The sequence below is a fragment of the Vanacampus margaritifer genome, chromosome 2 (genome assembly GCF_051991255.1).
Source record: "Vanacampus margaritifer isolate UIUO_Vmar chromosome 2, RoL_Vmar_1.0, whole genome shotgun sequence".
Taxonomy (NCBI): Eukaryota; Metazoa; Chordata; class Actinopteri; order Syngnathiformes; family Syngnathidae; genus Vanacampus; species Vanacampus margaritifer.
The window spans coordinates 13,175,701-13,197,442 of NC_135433.1; the positions used below are offsets into that span (position 1 = coordinate 13,175,701).

Below are 21,742 nucleotides of genomic sequence, written 5' to 3' on the forward strand. Positions count from 1 at the left end.
TCATAAATGACTAAGTTATCACACTTCAAAGGAAATGCCAGATTTTGGCACAAATTACAAGAATTTAATCAAACTATAATAACGCCCAGGGGTTTTAAATGTGAAGGACTACAAGATGTATTCACATTTAATTACATTTAGTGGAACTTATCGACAATGACTTCTTAACATGGTAGGAAAAATATTTACTTAATTTCGACAAATCTCTGCAAGTGTTTGCAATTTCAAATGATCATTTCTACAGCATTGCTAGGAAATCCAATTTTTAGAACATGCCTGCTGGCCACTTATGGCCCTTGGGGGCTACCTGCCGTTTGTGGGTAACATGTTGGCAATGATGACACCAGTTATAGTCATTCGATGACACCAGTCAGAGTAATTGGATTATTAAAAGTGTATTTTGCCATATTAGTGATTGAATAATTGAACGAGCGGCATTAAATGTATGCACTTTGAGGAAAGGCGCTTTATGAAGTTAAATGTATTTGCATTCGTTTACGATTTGCCATATTCAATATGGCGGACGCACCGCCGTATTGCAGCAACGTACCAACATGCTCAATGCGGTCTGCATAGTCGTTGTTACATGCAAAAGTGTCCCCTCACTATGTGGCGGTGCTGCTGGCAACCCTCCGAAGAAGGAACGCAGGCACCGCAGACAAGATTGACTGGATTGCAATTTGCGGGTGTTGACTAACAGTACTACAAACTGAACCGAATGCAAACGAGAAAACAGCTTTTTAAACGCTCAAGAATCCCGTTGTTAAGTCTAGCGGAAGCAGTTTGTTATCACTATCTAAGATTAGCACTAAAGACTGCTATCACCTAGTCAAGCTAGCTGGCACTGTAGTTATTTTTTTAGCCCGGCGGTTAATGCTCTTTGGCCATCATTGTTGTCAGGCTAAATCGTGAGGCTTTAGTATATCATATGAACTCAGAAATCCCGTAACCTGTGCCAACATGTCCACCACTTCGTTGGATAAAGAACTCCAGGAGCGACTGAGAGAGGCGTCTGCAATCGGGGACATTGACGAAGTACGGACATTGGTAGAGAGTGGAGTAAACGTCAATTCCCAAAATGAAATCAACGGATGGTAAGTTTGAGCACTAAAGCATAATATTAAGTGAGCGGCTGAGGTCTCCCTAACGTGGAAAACCACAAACGTGTTTGCCTTCACTTACTGTAAATAATTGAAGCCTATTTAACAACTTCAAGAAGTTGCTTGGTGAGTTGCAAGTGTTTGGTTTGGTCTGTGTGATATCCCATTAGGCAAATCACGGCTTAATCCTTTAGAGCAGCCTGTTGGAAATCCCTTTAGTGGGTAATTTGGGCTTTCAAGAAAAAATAAATAAATAAAACACTGAACAACAAAATATTTACAGTCAAATTATATTTTCAATCATGAACATGGATTTTTTTGTAGTCATGTGTACAAGTTATACATTCCTATAATAGATTAACTTCACTCAAACCTCGTTTTAGATTGCTATTTGGGTATCTCTTTTACATGTGCGTAATTGTCTTTAATCTCACCAGGACTTGCCTGCATTGGGCATGCAAGCGGAACCATAAGCAGATCGTGTCCTACTTACTTAGTTGTGGTGCAGACAAAGACATCCTCACAGCTAAGGATGAGCTGGCGTCACAGCTCACATCCAAACCGGAGATCAAACGCCTTTTAGGAGGTAAAGGATTGTCAGTCATTGTTTTTCTGCTTCATAACTTTTGTTTGTAGTGTTTCTGTGAGGTAGATCAAAATACAGAATTACCAATTAATATGAACAAAAATGTGGCTGCCGTATGCAACAAGCTTTGCAGTATTGTATTTGTATGGATGGAATGAATTTAACTGTCTTTTATTTCATGGAATAACTTAATGCAGATGTTATATATTAATACTATTGAGATACATCACATTTAGCATCTGTCAGTATATGACTTAACATAGACAAACACTTTTTTCCACCCATCAAGCTTGTATAAACGTATTTATTTTTTCCCCTTCCACAGTTGAAGTTGAGGACGTGCCTGAAGTCAAAGAGCCTGAGTTGCCAATCATCCCCAACTATTTGTCCAACCCTCCCTTCTTATACGCACAGATGGATAACAAGATGGAGGTCCTCCTTTCGCAGCACCTTGCACAAAATGGTTCCGTGGAACACACTGAGTCCACGGAAAGCAATTCAGCTCCACTTTCTCCAAACCAGCACTTTCAGATGTCACATAGCCTGGCCTCCGATGACCCCGTTCCACCAGCAAACCCCATCGCTCACAGCCAAGTTCAGACCCGGGAATTTGTTCCAGTGGCTGAGCAAAATGGCGTGTCACCTGGCTTGGCCGCATCTCACAACCACACAATTGTAAACTGTTCAGTGCCTGTGGATCTGTCAGTTGAGCCGCACCTGGTCAACCACGCTTTACCACACAATGGAACCGTGTGCTCGCCTCCCTTGGCCTCACCCAGCCCAGGTTTGGCTTGCAGCAATGGCAGTCAGGTCCAAGCTCCAGTGACCAACGCTAACCCAACAGTGAGCAGGCAGCAGTCTGTCCCACAGCAGATAGGCTACAGTCAACCAGGCGGACCTGTGCCAGCTTTTCAGCCATTTTTCTTCACAAGCACCTTCCCCGTCAATGTGCAAGGTGAGAGTAAACTCTTTTCAGGCCTTTACAAAAGTGTCATTCAACTACTGCATGGCCCGGGTTTTTATAAAGCCGTACCCGGGTTTTTATAAAGCCGTACCAGTTTTGTCCAGGTCTGTGTTGCTGTGAAGCAGACCAAAAATAATTCTTCTTCACTGTACTTTTGGGACACTTCCATTAGGGTATCAACCAGTAAAGCCGAGATCCCTAACAACTATCAGCATAAGGTGTGCTGTGGTAAATTATCCAGTTTCACTTAATTGGTTCAAAGTAATTTACTACAGATAATGTATCTTTGTTCATCTATGCCAAATGCATAGTACTAGTAGACAGAACAATTACATTAGATAGCCAGATAGAAGATGGTAGATGATGAACCTTTATATCCACTTGATGCCATTCATATGACTTTATGTTCAACTAAACAGGCCGCAATTTCACAATCAGTAAGCACATTTTTGAGGAAGTAGTCGTTATTTGGTCAATAATAATGGTCACTTCAGTCAGTGTGACAAACATTTATATTTTGATTGATGACTAGAATTTAGCTGCTTTATGTACAGAGCTATAAAAAGTCTGCACACCCCTGTTCAAAGGCCAGATTTTTGTCATTAAAAAATGAGACCAAGATAAGATACATCATTTAAAAACTTTTCCCACCATTAATGTGACCAATAACCTTCGAAAAACTAAGAGTTACGGAAAGACAAACAATTCCAATCCCAAAAGTACACTGCTCATCAACAAAAGAATATCATACTTCAATGTGGCAAATTTTCTTTAGCTGGATTTGGGCCTTAATGAAGATGTATCACACTGATGGACTCCTTAGCCAAAAGACTGACAGCTGTAATAAAATTCTAAGGTGCTGCCACAAATGAGCAGTTTGCTTATTTATGTACAGAAAACATGGATAACAATAAAGAAAATGTAAGTTGTGTTGCATGCATAGCGCATTTCTGATTGATGTGATGCGAAGCGGGATGGACTGACATGATAGGTTGACGAAACACAGTGAACGAGCTGTTGTATGAATATTTCGATTTAGATAATTAAATGAATGATTACTTGCATATGGCAGTCATTTAAATCTGTCACTTAAATTAGAACTGTGTTGAATGGGTGCACCTACCTGTGACTTGACTCCCACTGCAGAATTAGTACTGAAGGTGCGTATCCAGAACCCTAACGCGCGTGAGAATGACTTCATCGAGGTGGAGCTGGACCGCCAGGAGCTCACGTATCGTTCGCTGCTGAGGGTGTGCTGCCGTGAACTGGACATCAGCGCTGAACATGTGGAGAAGATCCGCAAGCTGCCAAACACCATGTTGAGAAAGGTAAGATATGCTTTGCTTATCCTTGTTCGTTTTTGAAGTTTAACCCCTTTTTTGACACCAATAACTATACAGTCAGTGCCATTCTTTCACCTGACCATTTCTAAAGTGACTCAATATACACATCAAAAGTATTCAAAATAGTCAGTCTTTTGTCTGTTTGTGTGACAAGTTTGTGTACACTGAGGCTTTCTATAGTTCATTATAATCATCACAAATCTATTATTTTGATTGAGATTGAGATCATGATTAATAAAACAATAATTAATTGATTTTAAAACCTAATATTTTTCTCAGCTATTGAAACTCAACTACTCAAAACTATGATCATAGCCTTACGCTCATTCATCACATCTCGTTGAATCACATTTATTCTTGAACACTATTCCCAGGTATTATACATATTTGTATCCTTGAATTTTGAGGGAAAGAAAAAAAAATGCTGTGCAGCTTTAAAAAACAAAACAAAAACAAACTTAAAATACAAAAAAAACTGATTCGCTCTGGGCTAGCTACAAGCTACATGGTGCATTCAGGGTCCTTTCACAATGTAGGTAACTTGTAAACGCACCGCAGCGTTCTGCAAATGAATTGTTTTTCTTCGATTATTACATCTTAATGATTGAGAGGAGCCAAAATCGAAATCGCTATAAAATTTCGGTTAATCGTCCAGCCCTAATGCACCATACATTTTGTGCAGGTTAATAAAATCCTGATGGCGTTGATGTATTGAGGGATTGCAGGAGCAAGTTGAAATGTGCTGCTTCATGTGGCTGCGATATTCAACGACTGATGAAATCTGGAATGAATGTCCCTCTTGTGCCCAGGACAAAGACATCGCCCGGCTGCAGGACTTTCAGGAGCTGGAGGTTGTGCTGGAGAAATCCGAGGGCTTGTCCCTGTTCTCCGGGACGGGGGGGCTGACTGACAGACCGTGCTACAACATGAAGGCCTCGCGCCTCACCTACTAGAGCGCCCGCTTTCCCTGCTTCTCACGGACTTCCGTAGTCACACTCGAGCAGCCGCTAACCTGTTGCCTGCCGGATCCCTTGTCGAGCTTCTGCCACTTTTCTTAGCGGGATTCTCGTCTTTCACGTTCTTGAGCTCTTTGTCCCCCTCCGGGCCCTTTTGCTGCTTTAGTGTTTCCGAGCTAGTTCTGAGAGATGACTGATGGATTATGAGAGAAAGTATTTGGGCCCCTCTCTCCATTGCCACCCAGTGCACCTCGTGCCAAGACTCCAGGGGAACGCCACGGGGTGGGTTGGGGACATGAGCTTGTCTTCCTGGGGTTTCTGCAATAGCCTTATATGGACATGCCGTGGAGCAAAGTGTCGCACGCTATTTGATTAACCCTCACTGATCCAAGCGCTACAGAACAGAGCGGCTACAATAGACGTGTTGCAGCTTGCTTGCACACCTTCATACATGCTGTTGCTTCAACCTTAGTGTCTTTTCTGCAGAGGGGACCTCCGTTAGACTTGGTCTTTTCCGACTACTCATTTTAACTGCTGTCTGCACACGTTCCAACAGGATGGAGATGAAGTACACTGTGGAAAAGAACATTTTAGTTTTTATAGTTTTCTCATGTGTACCAATTACAATTCATAAATAGTTGTTTTAAATTTCCAGATACCTCACCATCTCTAAAGGGTTTTTATATTATTTTATTTTTTTTCCTCAGTTGTATTAATTAACACTAATGAGGCCGGACCACACATTGTGCTTTCAACTAACAAGGCTCATACAAGTAAAGTCAAAGGTAATTGTTCCTTTTGCGTTCACAGGTTGCAAACTCGCATTGTACGATACAAGGAAGTGTCCTCCTCACCAAGCTCATTTGAGCTGCTGGTAAGCAAAATATCTGATCTGCATCTCAAAGGAATGCAGCTCAGCAAGTTTGCGTCCTACAAAGTGGATAGGAATGAAAAAAAAAAAAAAAAGCACCTGCTCGTTATTGTTCCAAAAGGAAATGTTCTCAATGGCATTCTTTTATTCTCATAACTTTTTTTTGTTTCTAATTGCAGGTAGCTTTATAACTGAAGTCTGTTTGACCTAACCTCAAACTGCACTGACAAGATGACTATTAACACAAAAGTTTTGTGTGTTAACTCATGGTAATGGGCATGTGAAGAGCCTTACATTGAATGGAAATGTTAATGCTGCTCATCCGTTGTGTTCTATTAATCCTGGGCCTCATTTCGTGAGAGTGGTGCCGTAGACTGCCTCACGTTGTACATCCTACAATCAAAAGGTTTCTTACCCAGTGCTAACTGTCCACTTTTCAAATGTATACCCGAAGCTCTTACTTTATTATATATGTATTTTTATTAATAAGCATAGTTTTGTTTTCTTTCCTTTTTTTAACCGGGTAGGCCTGTTGTGTTTGTGTCAAAACATTCATGTCGGAAGCTGAAGTTGAAGCACGGCGGGGCCGTTGTCTGATGAAAGTGCAATGTGAGGTAAAGACAATGCTAAAGGCTTTATTAAGACTCAAATGAGTTGAGAGAAAGTGTGGCTAGACAGGGTGCGAGCGTCATGTTTAAAGGAGAGGACTAACAATATTTGTGGGGTTGTTCTAGAGTTAAAGCAGAATAGAGTTTGACTTAACCTATGCATCCAGAGTCTGATATTTTTATAAAAGGTGTGTCCTGTGTACTTGCAGACATAATCGTAAGCACTGTTGAAGCTGTGTTTTTGGTTCTGGAGACCTGTTTGTGTTCTTTGATAAAAGCATGGTGAATGACTTCATCTCTTTTCTGGCTCCCTTACTTTAACACGCCTTCTTATCGATGTCGAGTCTGACGTGTCGTAGGTATGATAACATCTTCCAATACAGTTGACATTCCATGCATCCATTATCTGAACCGCTTATCAACATTAAAAACACTAGAGGGAGGTAGAGTCAGCTGGTACATCAATAGCCATTTGTTCATTTTTTTTCCTCCGCTGCAAGCCGCTTCTTGTAGTCAGTGCAGATAGAGTGTGCGTTTTCTTTAAGCATCTAAATTGAAGTTGATATGTAAATAGAAATGATGTCCTTTAACAAATCAATCATGCCATCTTGGTTGTTTAAACCACCGACATTTGTTTAAATGGAACATTTCAACCATAACAGTTGATTCTTTAAAGTTGGACCAATTTCTTCTCTTTGAGCTAACCCACCATTCAATTATTATATCCGTTCAGGAAATCTTAACATTTGCTATATTAGTGCCAATTAATAATCTCGGCTAGTATGATGAGGCATTTTTACATGGACATACGTATGGAAGATTCGATGTGCGCTAGCCATGGACTATTCCAATTTGATTCTTCAATGAAAACATGGCAAATGAGGAAAGTACAGTTAAAAAGACAAGTTCATATTCCCAACGTTGCTGTACATGTACGATTACTCACTACAACAATAGCCTACACTGAAACCAATTGCGAGTCAAAACTTTGACCCCCGCCCCCTGGAGCTTCACCATCCAGCTGTATATTGTAACCTGACCCAGGTTCTCACAACAAGCCACCGCAGTACATTTTGTTATGCCCCAAATCATCAAGACCTTTTGTTATGTTCCCTTTCAGATGTAAAGCACATAAACAACCACTAAGTTGTGGTGGTACTCGTACAACTTGCATATCTGTGACGCCTCTTGAATGAATGGATACAACAGTCCCATGTGGTGAGCAGATGTTCAGGCAAAGCAAACCAAGGAGCACAAATATTGCATCATCTCAGTGGACAGTGCAGGGATTGATGCTATCTAGGATGTACGCTTATCTTAAGAATTGTATCCATTTTTGTTAGTTTGAATGAAATCTTTCCATCCGTCCATTTTCCCGCAACGCTTAACCTGCTCATTATTGTTGTTTGCAATGTGTTGTAAAACTGGATTTATGAACTGTAATTAGGCCCAAAGTCACATATTGTTTGCTGTTAATTTGGCGAATGACATCAGGAACCTGGAATTAATTGAGTTGGAGAGCGGTGGCATCTCCTCCATGCTCTTTGGGAGTGTTGTCATTTCATGTTTGTATGTTTAATTATCTCATTTCGTGAATGGCTGAAAGCATAGTGGCGACTGTGTCGCTCCTTTTTTTTTTTCTCCACTTCAGCGGTCCGACGGTGTAAACGGAAATTATCTGAACGTGAATTCACGTAACAGAATGTCGAGAACAGCAATCCCCCCTCTATCACAGTGCTTATGTTCCAGTCCATCCTTATAAATGAAATCTTGACATTATTTAAATAATCTCTAGTGCTGTTTTTTGTCGCATTTTTAAAGGTCTTTAAACGCATATTGTACGAAAAGTGTAACAGTGCATTAAGTGCACCGATTCCTCAATGTGTTTAGAGTAAACAATTCACTTTTTTCCCCCCCGCCTCCAATTTTATGTCACAATAAAAATCAGTAATGACGCCCAAAAATGTAGAACCTTTAGCCGTCACTTTCGTCAAAAGAAGCAGGAATTCAGCAGTTGACATTTTCGTGCAATTTTCTACTCGATATGTGATATTTACCATAATTTTGACACCACTTGAAACAGGCAGCATAACAATTGGCCCCGTGTGGCTGATGCCAGAGTGCAGCCATCTTGCGTTGCCACTGTTCCTGACAACTTCTGTTTTTTTTATTTTATTTTGCTGCAAAACACTTATCAGTGCATGTTACTTACTTCCAGGGGTTAGGTTTACATTGAATAGCCTTTTTTTTTCTTTTGGGCCTTCATTTCATTTGATTGTTGATCATTCCGATGATATTATGCAGATGAATCTTTGAGTAGCCCTCGGAGGTATAATACCTTATGAGCAAAGATTTATAATCGCCTTCATCTTACCGATGAAATGTGCGTGTAGCGCTTATCTTAGACTTATTGGTACATACTCTACACAGGGCATTTTCATCGTAGAGACAGAAAATAATGTCTTCAAGCTCGGCGTGCTTAGCAAGAGGCATCGCAAAATGGCTGCAGGTGGATTCACTTCTCGCTTCGGTGTGCATGTGGCATTGTTAATCCATACAGGACGCCCCGTTTGGAAAGTTTGCCACCATGGGCAACAGTACAATTGCACCCAATGAATGCGTTAGACCAAAATAGTTTTTTTTTTTTAAACTGCAAAACCAGCATTGGATACAGTTTTACTGCATTACCATTGTTGACGATGGTTCAAAAAATATATTGGGCCTCTTCGTAATTTGCTAGTATACATACTGTAAGTAATGTTGAGGCCAGCGAGAGTAGCCTACATTTCATCGGTCACAAATGCACGTACACATGGATGTCTGTGGGGTATTTTGTGTCTAGACTCACGGTAAGGAATCAGCTTAGGGCCCCACTATGGCTGGACACATTTGTTCTGGAGTGGGACACTCATAAATGAGCTTAACATGAACAGCCCCTCATTGTTTTAAAGCAGCTCTACCAGTCACCCATGTCTCCGAACCTCAGTTTACGTGGTCGCTCCTAAGAGTATTTTAAAAATGGAGAGAGACGACATCACTCACAGGTGCTGTACTTGGCTTTTTTTGCTGCGCTTCGAGTTGGACTATGACCCTTGGTGTCGTTTGTGCACCTCTCGAGAAAGCGTAAACCACATGGCCTAAATACACGAACAACCTTTACTCAAAAATACTGTTGCTTTCTGAAATTAAAGAAATCTTCAAGTGAAATGGATGGATAGGAGGGAAATGGCTAATTGGGCCCAATTTGGACTTTTTCACCTCGGGGTGTGCTCAATTTGTTGCCAGCTCTTCGGGCACAAATGACTTTGAAGGCAGAATTTAGGGTGCTTTCCGAGCGCTTTTGCAGCCTCAGTGTTACCTATGTTGGGAATGTGGGCTCTCTAAGGTGAGGGTTAGGGTTACAGGGTGAGTGTGTAAAGGAGCAAATAGGAAAATATACCCCTCCAATTGAAAACCACCACATACTGTATGCATGTCCAAGCCAGATATTGAAGAAGGAAACACTGGAAATTGGCATTATGGGAAATAATGTTTATCTGATTACATGGTGTGAGCTCAATGCATGTATGCGTGTGTGTCTGAAATGTTCATAGACCAGACTGAGACTACGGGTCTAGCCTGGAACACATTGGGCCTCTTCGGGCTCAGCAGGGACCCAGCTTGGAAAGCACAGACTCCATTCAAATATGCGGACACGCACACACACAAAAACAAGGTTGACTTTTTATGTTCCCTAAAGGCAGACTGGCTTTTGAGGTCAGCAAACATGATTTAGTTGAGCTGTGTTCCTAACCGAACGACTGTCTCCAATTAGAAAACCAGCAATGTTCTTTGATGGGAACAAGCCAGTTCTTCACAGCAGAACGTTAAATATTTTGTTTTGTTTTGTTTGCTACTTAATAACTTTATATTTCTTGGGCTAGTTGTCAAAGAATACATTTAGTGTGTAATCTTAATGAAATATAATACGTTTTTTTTTCTTTAAACATTTTGTTTTTTTAAATACCAACAGCTGTATGCAAATTATATTAAAGCCAAGCGTGAACTGAAATTTGGATTTGGTACTTCAGAGATCCATCCTTCTGATAAGGTAAGATGCATATTTCTGGAAGTAAAATCCACGGAGAAAGGGACTAACAAATAACAGTTGGGTCGCTGAATGTGAGCAAAAGTGGCTTTGAATAAAGAGAATTGTAACACAGGACAACCACCAAACAACTTGTTTGAAACAAGGTTGTCCAATCAAGTACAAAGTGAGCAGCATAGTTGAGGATTATTACAGCCTGCAAAAAAGTACGTTAGCGCCACCTTCCGGAGTGAAAGGAGATGAATGAATGAGCCGATCATTCATAGTACTGTACAGAAATATTAGGCTAAACCTTGTAAAGGAACGCACAACTAAAATATACAGTTCGGGAGGTGAGTTAGTTATTTTAAGCACGTATCAAACTAAAAAAAATAATAATAATAAATTGTATTAGCCAAATAGAGTTTGTTTATTTTGGGCATTACAGTGACGTCATTTCGAAGGAGACACTTTTATGACCACCTAATGTAAAGAACATATCAGTCCATGTCCTTCTTGTTCGCACGCTAAGGGTTAAAGCGTCCAGTGTGCGCGCAGGTGTCTCGCCACTGTGAGCGTGGAGCAGCAGCGTCTGCAAACGTGCTGAATTAAGTTGATCCCAACTGTAAGTCAGTCGGCTCTTTGCCGCCCCAGTGGACGAGGCACAGTAATTGATGGAGCTAGACCTTTGAGTAGTTTGCACGCAGGCAACGCTAATCTCTCTGCATGCGATATTGGACGTATAGTGAGGGTGGATGAGTGACTGATTGAGTTCATAGCCCCCGCTTTGTAGGCTACTATTGGGCAGTTACTGGTTTTCATATACTTTCAGGACTTTCCTTTTCTTTTCTCCTCTTCCCGTGGGATTTATTCTTCGGTTCTTCCAAGAGTTTAATCTGCCGCGCTGTTACGCACGCTATGTGGTGGATGCTGTTTCCGCGATGGATTTGGTTTCTTCTGGGACATTTGTACTCTTTTCTGCTCTACCTGGACAGCGTGGGGGCGATGCCGATGTCAGTGGCGAAGGTGGTGTACTCTCACGCGGGTCTGTGCCCCAACGAGCTGAACCCTAACCTGTGGGTGGATGCTATGAGTACCTGCATCCGCGAGTGTGAATCTGACCAGGTGGGTTCTCATCTCATTTTTATTAAGTCCACTTAAACGATAGTAGATGTGTATCACAAAGTCTGCCTTGACAATAATGTTCATGCTAAATATAAAATATTATATATTGTATATTAGAGCTACCAAATGATTATTTTTTTTAATCAATCATATCTTAGAATTTTGATTAATCATAATTACTTAATTAAAAAGGCTTTTTAATCAACATTTTTTGATGTAATGTGTTAATTCTTTCTACATTTAATGTCAACATTTTGATCCACTGCACATCTCATCCTCTTTTTCTAATGAGTGAATTAGGCTACTTGCATAATTTAAAATAGAAAAAAAATGAGCCCAATATTTTGACATGAAGAAATATTCTGAATGTCATACGCAAATACTTATTAAACACTCTACTTTAATGCATGTAGTTATGTTTATTGCTCAAACACAACCTATGCTACCTTTAATGTAACTATCCACTGTCAAGCTAGAGGATGCAGTCAAAATTCATAGTGTGATTAATCTGCGTTAATACATAGTTAATACAGTAATTTATTGTGATTAATCAGCAACTTTGACATCACTAACACACACACACACACATATATATATATATATATATATATATATATATATATATATATATATATATACACACACACAAAACAGTTCTCATTATGGTGCTGTAAAAATACCATTACCCAGAGTTAATTGTGGAGCAGACTCATGGAGAATGTAACATGTTAGTCCGTGAGGTGTGGCACCTATTAGTTACTTGTTTACATAGATATCAAATCTGTGTAAACTGTATACAGCAGAAGAAGAAGAAAATCGAAACACTTTAACTTAAAGTAATCCTTGTAAACATGAACATAAGCCCCTGTGAGTTTAGAGAGACGAGGCACACCCTGAAGTGGTCAATATCATCAAACTTGTCAAACTCAAGGCACACTTAGACAAACAACCATTCACACTCACATTCACACCTTTGGTCAATTTAGAGTTTGCAATGAACGTACAGTAATGTGCATGTTTTTGGAGTGGGAAGAAGCCAGAGTACTCATGCAAAGGATGGGGAGAACATGCAAACAACAAACAATCTCTCGACTGTGAGTCCAACATGCCGCTACTTGTTTATCGTGCTGCCCTGGATAAGTCACGTTCCGTCCATCCATTTTCTTTTTCTTTTTTTTTGAGAGAGCTCAGTATTGTTCATTCGGTAATTTTACCGATTCGACATGTCATCATCATTGTTCTCTCTCTCTTTTTTTGTGTGTACATTTTTATTTTGTATGTGCATGTGCGTGTGGACGTGTGTGTGCGTGCGTGTGTACTCATTAATTCACCTAAAACCTATTAAAAATCCCATACCGTTCACCTAAACCGAATACTTCAAAATCCAGCTAGAGTCGTGAGGTTGTCAGGAGACCCGAGGAAGGATCAAAGAAACAAAAGGAAAGTGAAATCCAGCACCGACCAGACATCACCTACTACCCACCGGGTTACCACCGTCCATCCATTTTCTATACTGCTTATTATCATCAGTGTCAATGAATCTATTTTTTTTATGTGGGGGAAACCACAGATTACCCAAAGAAAACCCATGTTGGCATGGGTAGAACATGCAAACTTGGAAGAAATGAGCTAAGATTGAAATGAGCACAGATTGGAACCCAGAACCTTCCGACTGTGTGGCAAGCATATTAACCTGCAACCTACAAACAGTTCCATTCATTTCAGGGAAAGATGACTTGAATGTACCACTGCATTCCTATCTGTATAAAAGTGGCTACCCTTGTATTAAATATAAGATTGTGCAGGTTTGGATATTGGCCGAGGATAGTTTCTCAAAGTAGGCTAAATGAATAATATTTGACTGACCAGTTACGGACTCTGTGATATGGGTTGCAGAAATGTTGTCATCCTCTTTCCAGGACTGCGAGACCTTTGAGAAGTGCTGCCTCAATGTATGCGGAAACAAGAGCTGCGTGGCAGCACGCTACATTGACATCAAGGGCAACAAGGGGCCCATTGGAATGCCCAAAGGAGCCACCTGTGACAAGTTCATGTGCTCCCAGCAAGGTTCCGAGTGTGACATCTGGGACGGGCAGCCTGTGTGTAAGTGCCGGGACCGCTGCGAGCGAGAGCCCCACTTCACGTGCGCGTCTGACGGCATGACTTACTATAACAAGTGTTACATGGACGCAGAGGCGTGCTCCAAGGGTATCTCTATCTCTGAGGTCACCTGCAGGTAACATGTTAAGTATTTTCAATCTTTTCCAATTGCTTTTGCATAGGTGAGGTAATGTCTGCAAGATTTTTGAGTGCGCATGTGATAGTAACTTGCTGTATATTTATTTCGCTCGTTGAATTTACTACAAGGAAACTAGGCCATAGCCACAATATGTTAGTATCAGCATCACCTTGTATGATTGAATGAAATTCTTATTCAGAGAAAAAAACTCAGAAACATATGACAAATACACGTAGCGTAGCTATAGTCTAATGTGAGTATTCGTTGGCGGTTAATGGGACACAAAATGAAAAGGCAGGATGGAGACGGATTCATTCTTAAATTTAAACTTTACTCGTAATTCACCGCAGCTAGAGCGACAACACTTCCTGATCCCCTGATCAGCTGACTAACATTAACCAATCAGAAGCTAGCATACTTTAGGTAAATGCAAGTGAATGAGGGAGAGCAGCAGATTCGACACATCAACTAACACCAATCAGAAGCTAGCATACTTAAGGCAGTGGCAGTACCCAATGCTTCAAACTGCAAATGATTAACATGATATGGTTAATCTCTGCCAAAGCAATTACTAAATCCTTATTTGAAAACCCGATCGAAAAGTATTGGCACAAACATCCGAGTAGTACGCTTTGTGTATTTGTCTTAAGTTTCTGAGATATTTTCTCACAAATCTGCCACTTTGTAAAGTCGCAAATTTGCCCCCACCCTCAAAAAATATATATACGTGGCACTAATACGCAGTCGCATCATCACATGAAAAAAAAAAAATATTAAAGATTTGTCACTCAGAAATTCTAAGTACATTTTGCAAGGAGATATTTTGACTAAATTTTACTAGTTTATTTAAAAACAAAATAAAAAGAACGTACACAAGGGTTGAGGAACGAACTCATGACCCTTAGCTTGGGAGACTGCCGCTGTACCACCTGAGCTATGCCACTCCTACTGCTTGCTTATATCCAAAAGGAGACTTGGACAGTTACAAAGATTCCAGCTGATGAGCGATCTATGATAGATATTATAACATTTTTAATTTCTTCATTTCATATATTAACCATTGTTATACATTATTAACACTTTAATTCTTTATTAACCATGTTGAAATGTTTTATAGAGGTAGAGTAGTGTTGCACTCAGTATAATTTGACCTTAAGCTGGGACATACTATTTAGTCTAAAAAAGTTCCTTCTCAGCGTTTTGTGCGAAAACACATTTGGTCCTTGAGAACAGAATCTGTTTTGAACACCCACACCTGACTCTGTTTTCGCCATCGCTCATGGAAAAATACCCAGAGAGTATATTTTGTCTACAAATGAAAGAGAGGAGGTTTTTTTAACTATAAGAAACCATTGTGCACGCGGAAGAGCTACACTTGACGCTCTGAATCCCACCTGTATAAGTGATGAATTAGAGGCTGTTATCTGTCCAGAGATCTCTGACTGATTAAAAATCATTTTTGCAAAGGTGTATTTTTCTTACATTAAATCTATCTTAATTTTTGGAACACGCAAAGAGGACAAAATAATTTTATTCCTCTTTCAAAAACTAATACACAGTAGGAGTTGCATGGCTCAGGGAGTAGATTGGCTGTCTCCCAACCTGAAGTTGTGGGTTTGTTCCTCACCCTTTAAGTAACTTTAAAAAAAAAAAGAAGAAGTATATTTTACTGTCTTCCAAGTGTAAATTTCACTGTGTTTAGAGTTACTGCTAGAGTTACTCTACGGAATTTACTGTGTAGAATTTGGATCGGAGCAGTTTTACACACAAAAACAGTGTCACAAAGTGGTGGATTGTAAAAATGATATAGTTGCCGTTACTGTATTATCACTGTAAAACCATCAAGACCAGGTTGTGTTCATTTTTGTGGTTTTTGACAATATTATCATCAGAGTTGGGGAATCCAGGTCCAGAAAGTAAAAACCCTGCCACAGATTGGCTTTAGCCACACCAGGCGCTTCTACTCAACTGACAGGTAAACAAGCTTGTCACTGTATGTTGAGTAGAAGCACCTATGGCTAAAGCCAAACTGTTTCAGGGTTTTTACATTTTGGACCTGAATTCCCCAACCCTGGTTGTCATTTGTCTGAGAACTCCCGTTTTACTCGATCCTCAACTCTCCTACAGGTACCACCTGACATGGCCAAACACCAGCCCAATCCCAGCCGAAACAACTCTCCATCCCACCACAGCTCTTCAGACCACCCTGCCATCTGACATCCAGACCCCCAACATCCACAGCAGCCCCACTCAACAGGCTGTGTTTGTGGGTGAGACAGCCAGCTTCCTGTGCGAGGTGACCGGGAAGCCTCAACCGCAAATGACCTGGGAGAAACAGCTGAAGGGCAAAGACAACATCATCATGCGACCCAATCACGTCCGAGGGAACGTCGTGGTCACCAACATTGGCCAGCTTGTCATTTACAATGCACAGCTTCAAGATGCTGGGATCTATACGTGCACGGCCAAAAACGTGGGAGGAAGTGTATCTTCCCACTTCCCTTTGGCTGTAATCAAGCGAGAAGTTAGGGGGAAGGAAGCCGAAGGAAACAAAACCAATCTGCCTTTCCCACCTGCAGAGTGCTTAAAAAGTCCAGACACCGATGACTGCGGAGAGGAAACCATAAGCTGGTACTACGAATCAAGCCGGAACAACTGCTTCACTTTCACTTACAGTCAGTGCAATAAGAACTGGAACCATTTTGAAACCTACGATACCTGCATGCTGTCATGTGGGGGGGAATTGGCAGCTCCCTGTAGCCTGCCCAGCCTTCAGGGACCATGCAAGGCCTACGAACATCGATGGGCCTACAGCAACGCCCTCAAGAAGTGCCAGTCTTTCGTCTACGGAGGCTGCGGCGGCAACGAGAACAACTTTGAGTCCAAAGAAGCCTGCGACGGGATGTGCCCCTTTCCCAAGAACCACAATTGCAAGGCGTGCAAGCCTCGAAGTAAGATGGTGGCCAGCTTCTGCAGGAGCGACTTTGTCATCCTGGCACGGGTCACCGAGCTGACGGAAGGGCAGGAGTCGGGTCATGCTCTGATGACGGTGGAGGAGATCCTGAAGGATGAGAAGATGGGTCTCAAGTTCTTTGGCAAAGAACCCTTAGAGGTAACTCTCCTGAATATGGACTGGAACTGCCCTTGCCCAAACATCACCGTAGCTCAGAGTCAGCTCATCATCATGGGGGAGGTTCACAATGGGATGGCCGTGCTGCAGCCGGACAGCTTCGTAGGCTCCTCCAGCGCCCGTAAGGTCCGTAAGCTTCGAGAGATTTCCAACAAGAGGAGCTGCAGTTTATTTAAGGAGTTGCCTGGCACCCAGTAGGGTCAAACTGACACTTCTTACAGAATCAAATCTTAAAATTTAAGACTTAAAAGCAGATCAAATCCCAGATGGTGTTCAAGGTAATTCAAATGATGTTGGTTATATTGTACTCAAACTGGCATTAGAGCCCCTTTTTAATATTAGCATCATATTACTGTGTGTTGTTCTGTATTTGTGGCCAGTCATTCCATGCCATATCATCCCATGGCAAATCATCCAGTGGGTTTAACCAAGCAGGTTTGGATTTTAATTAAACTTGTTGATAGTGATGACGCAACACTAAACCTCAAATTTTAGATCAATCGGAGGAGGGGTTTGGGAGCCACGGCCCACCAAATTTTGACATTTTTGGCAATAAGGGGGCGTGGCTGCCTTCCTTTGAACCCTTGTATCTCAAGAACTACTGGGTTAATTTTCACAAAGTATTGTTGGAAAGGGAATTCAACAAGGATCCCAAATCTGCAATTATTTAGAAGATCGGTGCATATTTTAGTAACCTTTGACCTTTTGTTTTAATTGACCTTGAAACTGACCTTTTCGATCACATGACCTTAACAAAAAATTTCATGAAATGTAGTCTCACACATGTTCTCTAAAGCATAAAACAAGTTTCAGAGATGTATTTGTTTTGTTTACGTAGCAATAAGGAGTCAAAGTGTCCATACCCTCAGATATTCATTGAGTTGAAAATTTAATATTGAATATTTATTAAAGGGGGTGTCAATAATATGTTGTATGTGACCTCACTAGTCTAAACACGACATTCTGATTAATACTACATTTGTGGAATAAGAGTCATGTAGCAAAATCAAGCCGTTTTTAGCCATCTAAGGGGGCGGCCATTTTGCCACTTGCTGTCGGCTGATGATAACATCAATGTTGCTCAGGGCTGAGGCAACGACCAATCACAGCTCACCTGTTTCCTGAAGTTGAGCTGTGATTGGTCATTACCTGAGACCTGAGCAACGTTGATGTAATTTTTAGTCAACAGCAAGTAGCAAAATGGCCGTCTTCTGCTATTTATAAAAACGGCTGGATTTTGCTGTTTAAGTCATATTCCACTAACACAATATTAACCAGAATAACGCATTTAGACCAGTGGGGCTGCATAGAACAAATTTCCCTTTAAATAGCCATTGGCAGTTGAATATTTGTAACTTTTGAATCCTTGTTGAATTCCTTTTCCAACAATACCTGTTTTGTAAGGACTGACCCGGTAGTTCCTGAGATATAAACGTAGGTGTGCGCATCAATAAATTTTGATCGTCAAGAGTCGGGACACCGTCAACTCGTCAATATTTCAAACTGAAGCAAATCTGTCAAGGTTATATTAACAAGACTGCCGTCATTACTAGATTAAAGACTCCATTAAAAAAATAAAAATAAAAAATACTAGATTACAGCTGCTATTTTAAGACTTACAGTAATTTTTATGGGCGCAGCCTTTATCATCAATCCGTCAATCATCAGTCCGTCAACATAATTTTAACCATGCTTCTGTCATGCTAAATTACATTTTGTCACCACTAATTTCCACTTTACATTGTTTGTTATGTTGCTATTCTTTTCCTCAGTAATGTCGTCACATATAGTGTGTGCACACGGTCGTTAACTGCCGTGGATACTACCATGCACAACCAACTGATTCAATACTGCCCCTCTTTTTAGGACCCCTTTGCTGTTCAATAACCTGCCTGATGTAAAAGAAACTAACTGAACACTATATTAATATTTGCATCAATGTAGCAATAACAAGGAGGTCTGTAGTCACACGGGCTTTACAACACGGCGGGCTATATCAGTATTGGGACAGAGCCAGAAGAGTGAAGGTTTGGAGAATGGTGTGCAAGGAAGTTAGCATACCTGTTAAGTATTTAGGAGAAAAACAGTTGAAGCGAAACAGGCGTCCGCCATTGACGGACTGAAAAGGTTGGTACAGGCCTGGTTATTGACGGACAAAAACCCACTTCTGGCAATGCTTTGTCCAACAAAACGGGCGGATTGACGGATTGGCAGACCTTCCGTCAATATTGACGGAATGCGCACCTCTGGATAGAAGAGTTCAAACGAAGGCTACCACGCCCTTTTTTGCCAAAAATATAAACATTTGGCGGGCCATAGCTCCCAATCCCCTGCTCTGATTGACCTCAAATTTGAGATTTAGTGTTGTGCCATCACTATCAATAAGTACAACAAGTTTAATTAAAATCATAATGTGTTGGTTAAAATTCATAGTTTTATTTGTGGTCGATCTGAAATGGAACGACACTGGCCTAAATGACGCCTCAGTTTTATCTACCAGAATCAATAAGCTCTATGGTTCCTTTTAGTGTGGAATCATTTACAATACACCATATGTATGTGAACTACTCTATATTTATTTTTCTCTGTTATTTCTTATAGAGCAGTGGATACACTATATACATAGACAGAATGTATCGCTCAAGTACACATTATTGTCCATTAATATGGAACAACGCTATATGAATAAAGATGATTTATAAGATATTACAGACATAAATGATTTTTCCTAATGTTTTTTGTCAACTTGCTTGTGAAGGCAGATCACGTTCCGTCTGAGATGAACACACGCAAGCACACAAACTGGGCCTTGTCTGGCCTCTATATCTGAAGCGGGTCACATTCCAGCCCAGCTGTGGAGGCCTGTGGAGCTGTGTGCTGTGTTGTGTCTGGGTTTGGGGGCCCTCACATTGCACACACCCCACTGGCCATCCTTTGCCCTTGTGCGGCCCCTTTCATGTGTAAGAGGCCGGGGTGAAGGGGAAGAGGAGGCGGAGGAGCTGGAAAAAAAAGGATGTTGGGTGATTCACTCTCTTTGGCCCACATCTATAATAATAGAAAGGAATGGATCAGAGTATCTCCAGAAGGATATTGCAGCTGACTGTTGGGTTTCATCTTGAGCCAAAATGTTGTTGAGGAACAGATTAGTTCATTATGATGCACCAACAATACAAACGGAAACCAACATAATCTCCCTGTCTCATCTTTAGCAACTGAATGTTTACCCCCTCCTCCCCCATGCCTTCATGTCCCCCACACTCACCCCTCTTCCTCACCCGTCCACCCACTTAGTCCGTCAGAAAGCCAGCCTTCGGCGACGACCTCTGACCCACCTAATGAAAAAGAGGCCACCAAGAAAAAAGAGCACTTTCAATGAAGCTGCTGACAAGTGACTAGCTAAGCTCCACACAAACCCAACTCCTCACATCACAGCCGGCTGCTGACTTCAGCATCAAGTTCACATAGAGACCACCAGCTAGGCCACCCGCCTGCCAGACAGACCATAATAATGAGCATGACAAGAGCAGACACAATGCCCTCAGTGACACCGTATAGAGGAGGAACTTGGACTTTGAAGGTAATTCATGATATACAATCAACCCAGCCATACTGGCATGAAACAAGTTACGTGCTCGTTATGTGTCAGCTACAAATTAGATGGATAAATGTATGTATGTATTGCATACATAAAAAAATAAAATAAAATCAAGGACAGAAAACCTTAAGGTAACAGTTTAGAAAAACACTCAATTTGTATGGTTGTCCACTAGGAGGCAGGATTTTACTTCAGATAATAGAATAGAAAATGTCTTTCAATTCTGGAATGATCAGGATCTGCGTGTTTTACAGCCCATATAGTGTTTATATGACTAGAAACCAAAGCTATCATGTTCCTTGTCATAGTAAATAATTTGATTTGTATCTTCATTTCTATAATTCTTTCATACTATAAACAGAGCGCATGCACTGCTTACACAGAGCATAAAACGATTGGGTTCAACTGGTGACGTTACCCACGGAAGTCATTCATAAAAGATAAATGACGTATGGACCATATATGCACAAAGCACTTCCCCATTCGACGTATGAGTGCACCCAACCTTCCGGTGCGGGGAGACTTTGATGTGATGTAAAACTCTAAGCCTAAATCTTTAACCCACAGAAAAAGAACAGGAGTCGCTCCTTGCTTTAACACTATGTTTATCAGAATTTTAAAACTACTAATTAGATCACCCAGTGCCGTAATTTTAACGGCTTGAGCTCTGGTAATGGTGTCATTGCTTAAATTTATTATTACACGTAAATACAAGCCGTTTAAGATAAGATAAGATTCACTGATTGTCACACCCACCTAAGTGGGGCGAAAATCGTTCTCCGCATTTGACCCATCCCCTGAGGGAGCGGTGAGCAGCAGCAGCCGCGCTCGGGAATCGGGAATCATATGGTGATCTAACCCCCCAATTCCAACCCTTATTGCTGAGTGTCAAGCAGAGCGGCAATGGGTCCCATTTTTTATAGTCTTTGGTACGACCCGGCCGGGAATTGAACCCACGACCGCCCAGTCTCAGGGCGGACACTGTACCACGAGGCCTCTGAGCTGGTTTGAGTAGCTACGAAAGCTATTTTGTTTATTACTTCTTCTTTTTTTTGTTATTATGTAAATGATGTATTGTAGCTCCTCTCCCGGGACTACTGGAGTCCACACAGTAAGCTAACTGTTCATAACTTGTTCATTTTCCTTTTGATGATAAGTT

The 21,742-nt window shown here is 41.1% G+C and overlaps 2 protein-coding genes across 4 annotated transcripts; both read left to right on the plus strand.

The window, feature by feature from the left end:
* Positions 1-594: 594 nt before the first annotated feature.
* Positions 595-6,723, plus strand: ankrd40 (ankyrin repeat domain 40). 2 transcript variants are annotated; one of them, XR_013291319.1, is made up of 6 exons: positions 595-1,094; positions 1,538-1,686; positions 2,012-2,641; positions 3,797-3,978; positions 4,803-5,823; positions 6,000-6,723. XR_013291319.1 is itself a non-coding variant. In XM_077559212.1 (5 exons), the coding sequence occupies exons 1-5, from the start codon at positions 961-963 to the stop codon at positions 4,944-4,946; spliced, it is 1,239 nt and encodes a 412-aa protein (XP_077415338.1). In that variant the 5' UTR covers positions 595-960; the 3' UTR covers positions 4,947-6,723. The 2 variants fall into 2 exon arrangements, 1 of the variants encoding a protein (XP_077415338.1); XM_077559212.1 differs by having other exon boundaries at positions 4,803-6,723.
* Positions 6,724-10,328: 3,605 nt separating this feature from the next.
* Positions 10,329-18,063, plus strand: wfikkn2a (info WAP, follistatin/kazal, immunoglobulin, kunitz and netrin domain containing 2a). Of its 2 annotated transcripts, XM_077558162.1 has the most exons (4): positions 10,329-10,518; positions 11,490-11,619; positions 13,539-13,855; positions 15,986-18,063. In XM_077558162.1, the coding sequence occupies exons 2-4, from the start codon at positions 11,500-11,502 to the stop codon at positions 17,184-17,186; spliced, it is 1,638 nt and encodes a 545-aa protein (XP_077414288.1). In that variant the 5' UTR covers positions 10,329-10,518; positions 11,490-11,499; the 3' UTR covers positions 17,187-18,063. The 2 variants fall into 2 exon arrangements, with proteins under 2 accessions (XP_077414288.1, XP_077414287.1); XM_077558161.1 differs by lacking the exon at positions 10,329-10,518 and having other exon boundaries at positions 11,103-11,619.
* Positions 18,064-21,742: the final 3,679 nt, after the last annotated feature.